This window comes from Somniosus microcephalus, chromosome 12 (genome assembly GCF_052327205.1).
Source record: "Somniosus microcephalus isolate GS21.2 chromosome 12, FLI_Smic_1.0, whole genome shotgun sequence".
In the NCBI taxonomy this organism is placed as follows: domain Eukaryota; kingdom Metazoa; phylum Chordata; class Chondrichthyes; order Squaliformes; family Somniosidae; genus Somniosus; species Somniosus microcephalus.
Genome location: NC_140998.1, coordinates 207337913 through 207349354, shown reverse-complemented (window position 1 = coordinate 207349354; position 11442 = coordinate 207337913). Strand labels below are relative to the sequence as shown.

Genomic DNA, 11442 nt, shown 5'->3' with positions numbered 1-11442 from the left:
GTCCACTGCTCAATCACCCCAACACCCCTTACCCTTCGCCCGGCACCTTCCCATGCAAGCGCAGGAGATGCAACACCTGCCCTTTTACCTCCCCTCTTCCCACTGTTCAGGGCCCCAAACACTCCTTCCAGCCGAAACAGTGATTTACTTGTATTTCTTGCAATTTGATATTCGCTGCTCACGATGTGGTCTCCTCTACATTGGGGAGACCAAACGTAGATTGGGCGACCGCTTTGCGGAACACTTCCTTTCAGTCCGTAAGGGTGACCCCGAGCTTCCGGTCGCCTGTCACTTTAATTCTCCGCTCCACTCCCACTCTGACCTGACTGTCCTTGGCCTCTTACACTGTTCCAATGAGGCACAACGTAAGCTCGAGGAACAGCACCTCATCTTTCGATTAGGCACGTTACAGCCTTTGGGACTCAACATCGAGTTCAACAATTTCAGACCATAACCTCTGCCCTCATTTTTTTCAGATGGCAGCTGTTGCTGATTCTGTCATACCCATTTGTCATTTAATCTCTCCTGCCTTCCATCCTATCACAGAGCTTCCCTTTTGTTCTTTCCTCCCCTCCCCCCTTTTCCCTGCCCCCACACTTGCTTAAAATCTGTTACATCTCCAACTTTTTCCAGTTCTGAAGAAGGGTCACAGACCTGAAACATTGACTCTGTTTCTCTCTCCACAGATGCTGCCCGACCTGCTGAGTGTTTCCAGCATTTTCTGTTTTTATTTCAGATTTCCAGCGTGTGCGGTATTTTGAGGATTGTATTAGCATAAGCTGACTGCTGATTCGCCAGGTCGAATTTCACTCCCATTGAGAATGTTCTACTGTAAGTCCTGACTCCCCAAAGCCTTTCCACCATCTACAAGGCACAAGTCAGGAGTGTGATGGAATACTCTCCACTTGCCTGGATGAGTGCAGCTCCAACAACACTCGAGAAGCTCGACACCATCCAGGACAAAGCAGCCCGCTTGATTGGCAATCCATCCACCACCTTAAACATTCACTCCCTCCACCACCGGCGCACCGTGGCTGCAGTGTGTACCATCTACAAGATGCACTGCAGCAACTCGCCAAGGCTTCTTCAACAGCACCTTCCAAACCCGCGACCTCCACCACCTAGAAGGACAAGGGCAGCAGGCGCACGGGAACACCACCACCTCCAAGTTCCCCTCCAAGTCACACACACCATCCCGACTTGGAAATATATCGGCCGTTCCTTCATCGTTGCTCGGTCGAAATCCTGGAACCCCCTCCTGAACAGCACTGCGGGAGCACCTTCACCACACGGACTGCAGCGGTTCAAGAAGGCGGCTCACCACCACCTTCTCAAGGGCAACTAGGGATGGGCAATAAATGCTGGGCCTTGCCAGCGATGCCCACATCCATGAACGAATAAAAAAAGCGGCTCAATACGAATGAAGCAAGGTACATGGGAGATTAGAACAACACCTACAATCTGTTAAAAGTCATCAGGAACAGGTTCGGTCGGTACAAAGGTGATCGCACACAGTGCATATATGATACAGCTCTATCATGTGGTGGGGTAGTCTTTCACAGGAGCAGGACAACAGAAATCGAGTTGATTTTGGATTAGTAGCACGTTATGGGATTAACACGCCAACCGTTGGAACTTACTGCACAGATAATGCACAGCTTTTTTCAAGTTGAAGCCCATATGAGTGAGAGCAGCAAGTTAACTTTGGTTGTACTCGACAGCTGCGTACACCGTTCTCTCCTCATGGTGAAAATTTCCCCTTTGCTCAGATGCGTTAGCCAGTACATTAAGATCGAGTGAAGCATAAACAGTCCCCTGTTCGTCCTGTTGAGAAAAGAGAGAGTTTCAAACTTCCGTATCAGACCTATAAGGCCACATAGGGGGAAAAATCGGATTCTCGCACCTCCTGTTAGTGCTGACACAATGGGCTGAAGGGCCTCTTTCTGTGCTGTATAAAACTATGACTCTATGACTCAGTCCTAAATGTCCTATCCCGTATCCTGAGACTGTGAGCCCTCGTTCTAGACTCCCCGCAGCCAGGGGAAACATCCTCCCTGCATCCCGTCTGCCGAGCCCTGTCAGAATTTTATGTTTCAATGAGATCCCCTCTCATTCTTCTAAAGTCTAGTGAATACATAGAGTCATAGAGTTATACAGCACTGAAGGAGGCCCTTCGGCCCATCGTATCCGCGCCGGCCATCAAGCCCTGTCTATTCTAATCCCATTTTCCAGCACTTGGTTCGTAGCCTTGTATGCTATGGCGTTTCAAGTGCTCATCTAAATGCTTCTTGAATGTTGTGAGGGTTCCTGCCTCTACCACCCTTTCAGGCAGTGAGTTCCAGATTCCAACCACCCTCTGGGTGAAAAAGTTTTTCCTCAAATCCCCTCTAAGCCTCCTGCCCCTTACCTTGAAACTATGCCCCCTGGTTATTGACCCCTCTACTAAGGGGAAAAGTTCCCTTCTATCTACCCTATTTATGCCCCTCATAATTTTGTACACCTCAATCAGGCCCCCCCTCAGTCTTCTCTGCTCTAAGGAAAACAACCCCAGCCTGTCCAGTCTCTCTTCATAGCTGAAGCGCTCCAGCCCAGGTAACATCCTGGTGAATCTCCTCTGCACCCTCTCCAATGCAACACAGGCCTAGTTGGCCCAATTTTACTACATTAAAGGCGCTGTATAAATACAACTTGTCGTTGTTGTTGTTTAAGCTTAAATGGGGTATCATTTCCTCCTGTACCCTTGAGTATTAAGCATCGCCTGTTTGGAGGCAGAGGGAAATCTCTTTGGCCGCATGGCCGTTCTGCAACTCAGCCTTCTGATTTTTCTTCCCTTGACATTGGTGAAAGGAAACTCCAGCGGATTTGTAAGGGTCTCTCGATCCGCCCTGTCGGATTTTCCTTTCTGCCCTCCATCCAGTCGATGCTTACCGTCCAGAAATTAAGATGACAATCTACACCTAACTAAGAAAACACTCAACGGAACTGACCCTGGCCGCGTAAACTTCGCATATAACGTACCTGAGTTTGGGAGCTGTAGGCATCAGGGGTAGCACTTGTTTCTACGAAGATTGGAAGAAAAACATAATTTACATTGATTACATTAGATCATAAGAAATAGGAGCAGGAGTCGGCCATTCGGCCCCTCGAGCCTGCTCCGCCATTCAATAAGATCATGGCTGATCTTCTACCTCATCTCCACTTTCCTGAACTATCCCTTGAATGCCTTAATATTCAAAAATCTATCCATCTCTTGACTATACTCAACGACTGAGCCTCCACAGCCCTCTGGGGTAGAGAATTCCAAAGATTCACCACCCTCTGAGTGAAGAAATGTCTCCTCATCTCAGTCCCCAATGGCCGACCCCTTATTCTGAGACTGTGACCCCTGGTTCTAGACTCCCCAGCCAGGGGAAACATCCTCCCTGCATCCAGTCTGTCTAGCCCTGTAAGAATTTTGTATGTTTCAATGAGATCACCTCTCATTCTTCTAAACTCCAGAGAGTATCGGCCTAGTCTACTCAATCTCTCCTCATAGGACAATCCCCCCATCCCAGGAACCAGCCTGGTGAACCTTCGCTGCACTCCCTCTATGGCAAGTATATCCTTCATTAGGTAAGGAGATCAGAACTGTGCACAATACTCCAGGTGTGGTCTCACCAGGGCCCTATATAATTGCAGTAAGACGTCTTTACTCTTATACTCAAATCCTCTTGTATTAAAGGCCAACATAACATTTGCTTTTTTAATTGCTTGCTGTACCTGCATGTTAAGAGAGATTGGGTTGATTGGGCTTATACTCGCTGGAGTTTAGAAGAATGAGAGGGGATTGTAATGATCAATAGCATGTCATTCTATAGTGGACACTAGGTGGAGCCGTATATAGCTGTATGTATATAAGACTACACTACCCAGCTGTATAGATATTAAGACTACATTACCCATGAGGCACTAGGCTACCCAAAAGGCAGCAGTCAAGATGGAAGCCTCTACAGATACTGTACCTAGAGAACGTGTACTGAATAAATGACTAGCTAGAAGCTCGCTGTGTTCATAATAAGAATGTCTAGTTATTAATGAACATAACATGGCACCAGGGTGGTGAAGATCTGCTGAAAATTGTGAAAAGCGACATGGAGAATTTGAAGCCACCAGAGCGTTTGAATCTCGAGGGAAATATCGACTACAATTGGCGGATTTTTAAACAACAATTCGAACTCTACATTGCAGCCATCGGATTCGGTACAAAGCCAGACGCAAGGAAGATAGCGTTGCTGCTTACGGTTGCAGGCCCACAGGCGATAGAGGTATTTAATACATTTGTATTTAATCCAGCGGAGAACAGAGAAAAATTAGAAGATGTGCTAAAAATTTTTGATGCACATTGCTCTCCCAAAAAGAATGAGACCTATGAAAATACATCTTCCGTTCTCGGACACAGCAACAAAATGAGACTTTTGTTAGCTTTATAACTGATCTGAAACTGAAAACAGACATGTAATTTCTCTGAGCTGAAATCATCCATGATTCGTGACCAGATTGTGTTTGGTATTCATGATAAAAATGTCAGGGAACGTCTGTTGAGAGAAACCGAACTAAATTTGGAAAATGCAGTGAAAATATGCCAAGCCAGCGAGCTAGCTCGAAAGCACGCGAAGACTTTCAGTGAAACCAATAATGATGCGATTGTAATGAGTGAAAATGCTACTGTTGGTGCTGTGTCCTACAAGGGAAAGAAACGTGGGCAGAACAGAAATGAAAAGCAATCGGAGGATGACATTTTTAATTGTAAACGCTGTGGTTACAAACACCAGTTAAGACAATGCCCAGCGTTTGGAAAAATGGCACAAAGTGTAATGGAAAGAATCACTTTGCCAAACAATGCTTTTCAAAAGTACAAACTAAGAAAGGGCAACGAGTTAATATAATTGAGGACACTGATTTAAGTGAGACATTTTTTGTCGGAATGGTGTCATGTGACGATATCAAAAAAGATACAGAAAATGTGCAGCCCTCAGAAATGGACAATGCTGAACATAAAGTCAATGCAGTAAAAGAGGACAAATGGATGATCCCACTACAGATAACTGGAGCATTAGTTACATTGAAACTGGACACTGGGGCAAAAGCAAACTTAAACAGTATGAGTGACATTAACAATATGAAAGAAAAGCCCAAAATAGAGAAAAAGTCAGTACTACTGAAGGACTATAATGGACAGAAAATAGATAGCTTAGGTGTATGCAGACTCAAAGTGATAGTCAAAGACAAAGTGCATCATCTCACGTTTTCTGTTGTGGCTGAAAGACTTGATTCGATACTAGGTGACAAAGCTTGTGAAGACTTAGAACTGGTCAAGAGAGTCTACCATATAAACTGTGCCATAAGCAGACCAGATGACTCAGGTGATGAAGTAGAGAGCCGATCAAGGATGAAAAGGCCAAAGGGTATCCATGTCTTCAAAAAGCCTAGTTTCTCCAAGAAGAAAGAAAAAGACTTTAAGGTCAAAGAAAAGCACAAAGAGGAAAAACACAAGGAGAAAAAGTCCAAAGATATAACCGCAGCAGATGTTGTTAAGCAGTGGAAAGAGAAAAAGAAAAAGAAGAAGCCTGCACCAGAGCAGGAAGCAGTTCCGGTGGATACTCCTTCTTCCCTCAGGCCAATCTTTGGTGTTCCATTAGCCGAGGCTGCTGAGAGGACTATGCTGTATGATGGGATCCAGCTGCCAGCAGTTTTTCGAGAGTGCATTGACTACATTGAGAGTTATGGCATGAAGAGTGAAGGAAACACTGAAACCCTCTCCAAGCAAAGATCGCAAGGAGACCTCGATCTATACAAGAGCAGATTGATGACAATGCCGCAACTGCATCTTGTCATTCACCGCCAGAACAATCTCATGAAGACACATCAGACTTACCCGTGTTGAGAAGATCCACACGTGAAGTAAAAGAGCCTGATAGACTTAATCTTTGAGTACAATGTAAAGCTTTGAAAATGTGTTGACTGTTTTGAAAATGTTTATGTTTATAGAGCACTCCTATCTTCTATGTTAACTTTCAGGGATTCGTGTACAAGGACACCCATGTCCCTCTGAACACCAACACTTCCCAATCTCTCGCCATTTAAAAAATACACTGCTTTTCTATTTTTCCATGAATCTAAAATTTACCGAGGGATATAGTCAAAATATTCACCATTTTATGTGAGTGCTTTGCATGCAATCCCTCTTTCACCCATTTCCCCTTTAGTGCAATGAGGTTTAAATAACAACCATTGTTGATGCGAATGAATAAATAATTATTCACTGTCGAAGTCAGCACTATTTTAGATTCCTGCGGATATATGGGGTAGAATACACCTTGGACGACGAGAAAAGTGGGCGATATCAGATCGACCATCCATTGTACACCTCGCCTGCTAAACAATTCAATTGACTGCAATGGAGTGGTAAATAGGGAGGAGGGAAGCCTCAGGCTACAGGATGATATAGACGGGTTGGTCAGATGGGCAGAACAGTGGGCAAATGGAATTTAACCCTGAAAAGTGCGAGTGATGCATTTTGGGAGGACTAACAAGGCAAGGGAATACACAATGAATGGTAGGACCCTAGGAAGGACAGAGGATCAGAGGGACCTTGGTGTGCATGTACATAGATCCCTGAAGGCAGCAGGACAGGTAGATAAGGTGGTTAAAAAGGCATATGGGATACTTGCCTTCATTAGCCAAGCCATAGAATACAAGAGCAGGGAGGTTATGATGGAGCTGTACAAAACACTAGAAGGCCACAGCTGGAATACTGTGTGCAGTTCTGGTCGCCACACTATAGGAAGGATATGATTGCATTGGCGAGGGTGCAGAGGAGATTCACCAGGATGTTACCTGGGCTGGAGCGCTTCAGCTATGAAGAGAGACTGGACAGGCTGGGATTGTTTTCCTTAGAGCAGAGAAGGCTGAGGGGGGACCTGATTGAGGCGTACAAAATTATGAGGGGCATAGATAGGGTAGATAGAACGGAACTTTTCCCCTTAGTAGAGGGTCAATAACCAGGGGGCATAGTTTCAAGGTAAGGGGCAGGAGGTTTAGAGGGGATTTCAGGAAAAACTTTTTCACCCAGAGGGTGGTTGGAATCTGGAACTCACTGCCTGAAAGGGTGGTAGAGGCAGGAACCCTCACAACATTCAAGAAGCATTTAGATGAGCACTTGAAAGGCCATAGCATACAAGGCTACGGACCAAGTGCTGGAAAATGGGATTAGAATAGACAGGGCTTGATGGCCGGCGCGGACACGATGGGCCGAAGGGCCTTTTTCTGCACTCTATTACTCTATGACTCCATGAACCGAATATCAAACAAGGCCTGTGAGAGGCAGCCGGTGCAATGATGCCCAATCTGCGCCGCCACGCAAGATGATTTTCTGCCCGTTGCTTTCTAAGGAAGGATATACTTGCCATAGAGGGAGTGCAACGAAGGTTCACCGGATTGGTTCCTGGGATGGGGGGATTGTCCTACGAGGGCAGATTGAGTAAACTAGGCCTATATTCTCTAGAGTTTAGAAGAATGAGAGGTGATCTCATTGAAACATACAAAATTCTTACAGGGCTTGACAGGGTAGATGCAGGGGGGATGTTTCCTCTGGCTGGGGAGTTTGATCGGCACCCCATCTACCACCTTAAACATTCACTCCCTCCACCACCGGCGCACCGTGGCTGCAGTGTGTACCATCTACAAGATGCACTGCAGCAACTCACCAAGGCTTCTTCAGCAGCACCTCCCAAACCCGCGACCTCTTCCACCTAGAAGGACAAGGGCAACAGGCGCATGGGAACACCACCACTTCCAAGTTCCCCTCCAAGTCACATACCATCCTGACTTAGAAATATATCGTCCGATCCTTCATCGTCACTGGGTCAAAATCCTGGAACTCCCTCCCTAACAGCACTGTGGGAGCACCTTCACCACACGGACTGCAGCGGTTCAAGAAGGCAGCTCACCACCACCTTCTCAAGGGCATCTAGGGATGGGCAATAAATGCTGGCCTTGTCCGCGACGCCCACATCCCATAAACAAATTTAAAAAAAGTCTAGAACCGGGGGTCACTGTCTCAGAATAAGGGGTCGGCCATGTAGGACTGAGATGAGGAGAAATGTCTTCACTCAGAGGGTGGTGAATCTTTGGAATTCTCTACCCCAGATGGCTGTGGAGGCTCAGTCGTTGAAGCATAGAAACATAGAAGATAGGAGCAGGAGTAGGCCATTCGGCCCCTCGAGCCTGCTCCGCCATTCAATGCGATCATGGCTGATCATCCAATCTCAGTACCCTGTCCCTGCTTTCTCCCCATAGCCCTTGATCCCTTTAGCCTTAAGAAATATATCCAACTCCTTCTTGAATACATTTAATGAATTGGTCTCTACTGCCTTCTGTGGTAGTGAATTCCACAGGTTCACCACTCTCTGGGTGAAGAAATTCCTCCTCATCCCTGTCCTAAATGGCTTACCCCTTATCCTTAGTAGATAGATTCTTGAATATTAAGGGAATCAAGGGATATGGGGATAGTGCAGGAAAGTGGAGATGGGGTAGAAGATCATCTTTAACTAACTAAGGAATTCACCCCTTTCGATGCACGAGGAAGTAGGAACTTTGCAAAATTATGTTCGAGGTACTTGTCTTCCCGTGCAACATATATTTGAGTTTCTCGACTATTCCATTCCAATTACCTTGAGCTCTTCGTTTTCTCCACATTAATACGAGCGCCAACACAAGTACAACAACACACACAATAACCGCAGCTATTATGGCGATATGGGTCATGCTTGGAGCTTCAGGTTGATCTGGGGAAATACATTTGGAAGGAGTCAGGACAGTTGTAGCTCAAAAGTGGAAACAAAGTGGACAAGATACGTTAGACGGTAAGTCCATTAACTGTATTGTGGTTAGCAATTATTGTAACATTGAATTTCCCTCCTGGTTGCTCGTCACACTTGGTGGGAGATTTGGATTGAGCAACAGGCAAGTGAGGGACAAACGCGACTGAAAAGACATGAAAAATGCCCTTAATTCAATTCACAATTAATTATCTTCGCAGTGCTCCTTTTAAACATAGAAACATACAAGATAGGAGCAGGAGTAGGCCATTCGGCCCCTCGAGCCTGCTCCGCCATTTAATGAGATCATGGCTGATCATCCAAATTCAGTACCCTGTCCCTGCCTTCTCCCCATATCCCTTGATCCCTTTAGCCTTAAGAAATATATCCAAATCCTTCTTGAGTATATTTAATGAATTGGCCTCAACTGCCTTCTGTGGTAGAGAGCTCCACAGGTTCACCACTCTCTGGGTGAAGAAATTCCTCCTCATCTCAGTCCTAAATGGCCTACCCCTTATCCTTAGTCTGTGACCCCTGGTTCTGGACTCCCTGCCATCGGGAACATCCTTCCTGCATCTAGTCTGTCCAGTCCTGTTAGAATTTTATAAGTTTCAATGAGATCCCCTCTCATTCTTCTAAACTCCTGCAAATATAAGTCCAATTGACCCAATCTCTCTTCATACGTCATTCCTGCCATCCCAGGTATCAGTCTAGTGAATCTTCGCTGCACTCCCTCCATGGCAAGAACATCCTTCCTCAGATAAGGCGACCAAAACTGCACACAATACTCAAGATGTGGTCTCACCAAGGCCCTGTAAACAACTGCATCAAGACATCCTTGTTCCTGTACTCAAACCCTCTCGCTACGAAGGCCAACATACCATTTGCCTTCTTAACCGCCTGCTGCACCTGCATGCTTACCTTCAGCGACTGGTGCACAAGGACACCCAGGTCTCGTTGCACTTCCCCTTTTCCCAATCTTTTGCTGTTCAGATAATAATCTGCCTTCCTGTTTTTGCCACCGAAGTGGAAAACCTCGCATTTATCCACATTATACTGCATCTGCCATGCATCTGCCCAATAGCGAATATAAGCCCAATCGACCCAATCTCCCTCATATGCTTGTCCAGCCTCCCCTTAAATGCATCTTTACTATTCGCTTCAACCACTCCCTGTGGTAGCGAGTTCCACATTCTCACCACTCTCTGGGTAAAGAAGTTTCTGCTGAATTCCCTATTGGATTTCTTGCTGACTACCTTCTATTGATGGCCTCTAGTTATGCTCTTCCCCACAAGTGGAAACATTCTCTCTGTATCCACTCTATCAAAACCTCTCATCATTTTACAGACCTCTATTAGGTCACCCCTCAGCCTTCTTTTTTCAAGAGAAAAGAGACCCAGCCTGTTCATCCTTTCCTGATATGTATACCCTCACATTTCTGGTATCATCCTTGTAAATCTTCTCTGCACCCTCTCCAGTGTCTCTATATCCTTTTTATAATATGGCGACCAGAACTGCACGCAGTACTCCAAGTGTGGTCTAACCAAGGTTCGATACAGGTTTAACATAACTTTCATAAACTCCAGGTGACCCAACCAATTTTTTGCATGTTCTTTTATCAAATACTTGCCTATATAAGTGTGCATCACTTTAATGAACAGTCTGAAATGAATCTGCCGCTTTTGATTACAGTTCATTAATATGTACCTGTATTCTCGGCTCCCTTGTCCTTTAAGATTATTTCCACTTTACCCGTTCCTGTCCCAATTGCGTTGGTAGCTTCACAGGTCCAGGTGCCATTCATTGAACTGTGCACTTCCTTTATAAATAGGTCGGCAGCTTCCGAATCTAGTCCTTCTGGCAACCTTGGGAGCAGCCAATCGCAAACAAAGATACTGTTAGCAAATCCACGTTGAAGAAATTTCCTGGTGTCTAAATCCAGGCGGTAATTTGAACGTTGGGTGATGTGTAAAGTGGTCTATATTGAACTGGCAGCTCATTATACACTCCTCCTGATTGCCCCTTCCACTGACTTCACTAGAAAGGAACAGAAGAACATAAGAAATAGGAGCAGGAGTGGCCACACGGCCCCTCGAGCCTGCTCTGCCACACGGCCCCTCGAGCCTGCTCCGCCGTTCAATAAGATCATGGCTGATCTTCAACCTCAACTCCACTTTTCTGCCTGATCTCCATATCCCTTGATTCCCCTCGAGTCCAAAAATCTATCGATCTCAGCCTTGAATATACTCAACGACTCAGCATTCACAACCCTCTGGGGCAGAGAATTCCAAGGATTCACAACCCTCTGAGTGAAGAAATTCCTCCTCATCTCAGTCTTAAATGGCCGACCCCTTATCCTGTGACTGTGACCCCTAGTTCGAGACTCTCCAGCCAGGGGAAACAATCTCTCAGCATCTACCCTGTCAATCCCCCTCAGAATCTTGTATGTTTCAATCAGATCACCCCTCATTCTTCTAAACTCCAGCGAGTACAGGCCCATTCTACACAATCTCTCATCTCATCCCGGGGATCAAAATCAGGAAAAATCATGGGCGGTGAATTCTATATCGTCCGTTTTACACTA

At 45.8% G+C, this 11442-nt stretch overlaps 1 protein-coding gene across 1 annotated transcript in view; it reads right to left on the bottom strand.

Moving 5' to 3' along the window:
- Positions 1-423: 423 nt before the first annotated feature.
- The window catches only part of LOC147109974 (nectin-1-like), a 52871-nt gene continuing 41852 nt past the window's right edge, over positions 424-11442 (bottom strand). The window contains exons 5-8 of the mRNA XM_086003958.1: positions 10566-10723; positions 8712-8825; positions 3019-3059; positions 424-1824 (exon numbers count right to left, since the gene is read on the bottom strand). Coding sequence (XP_085860084.1) covers positions 1699-1824; positions 3019-3059; positions 8712-8825; positions 10566-10723 — 439 coding nt within the window. The 3' untranslated portion in view covers positions 424-1698. The remainder of the gene's footprint in view (positions 1825-3018; positions 3060-8711; positions 8826-10565; positions 10724-11442) is intronic.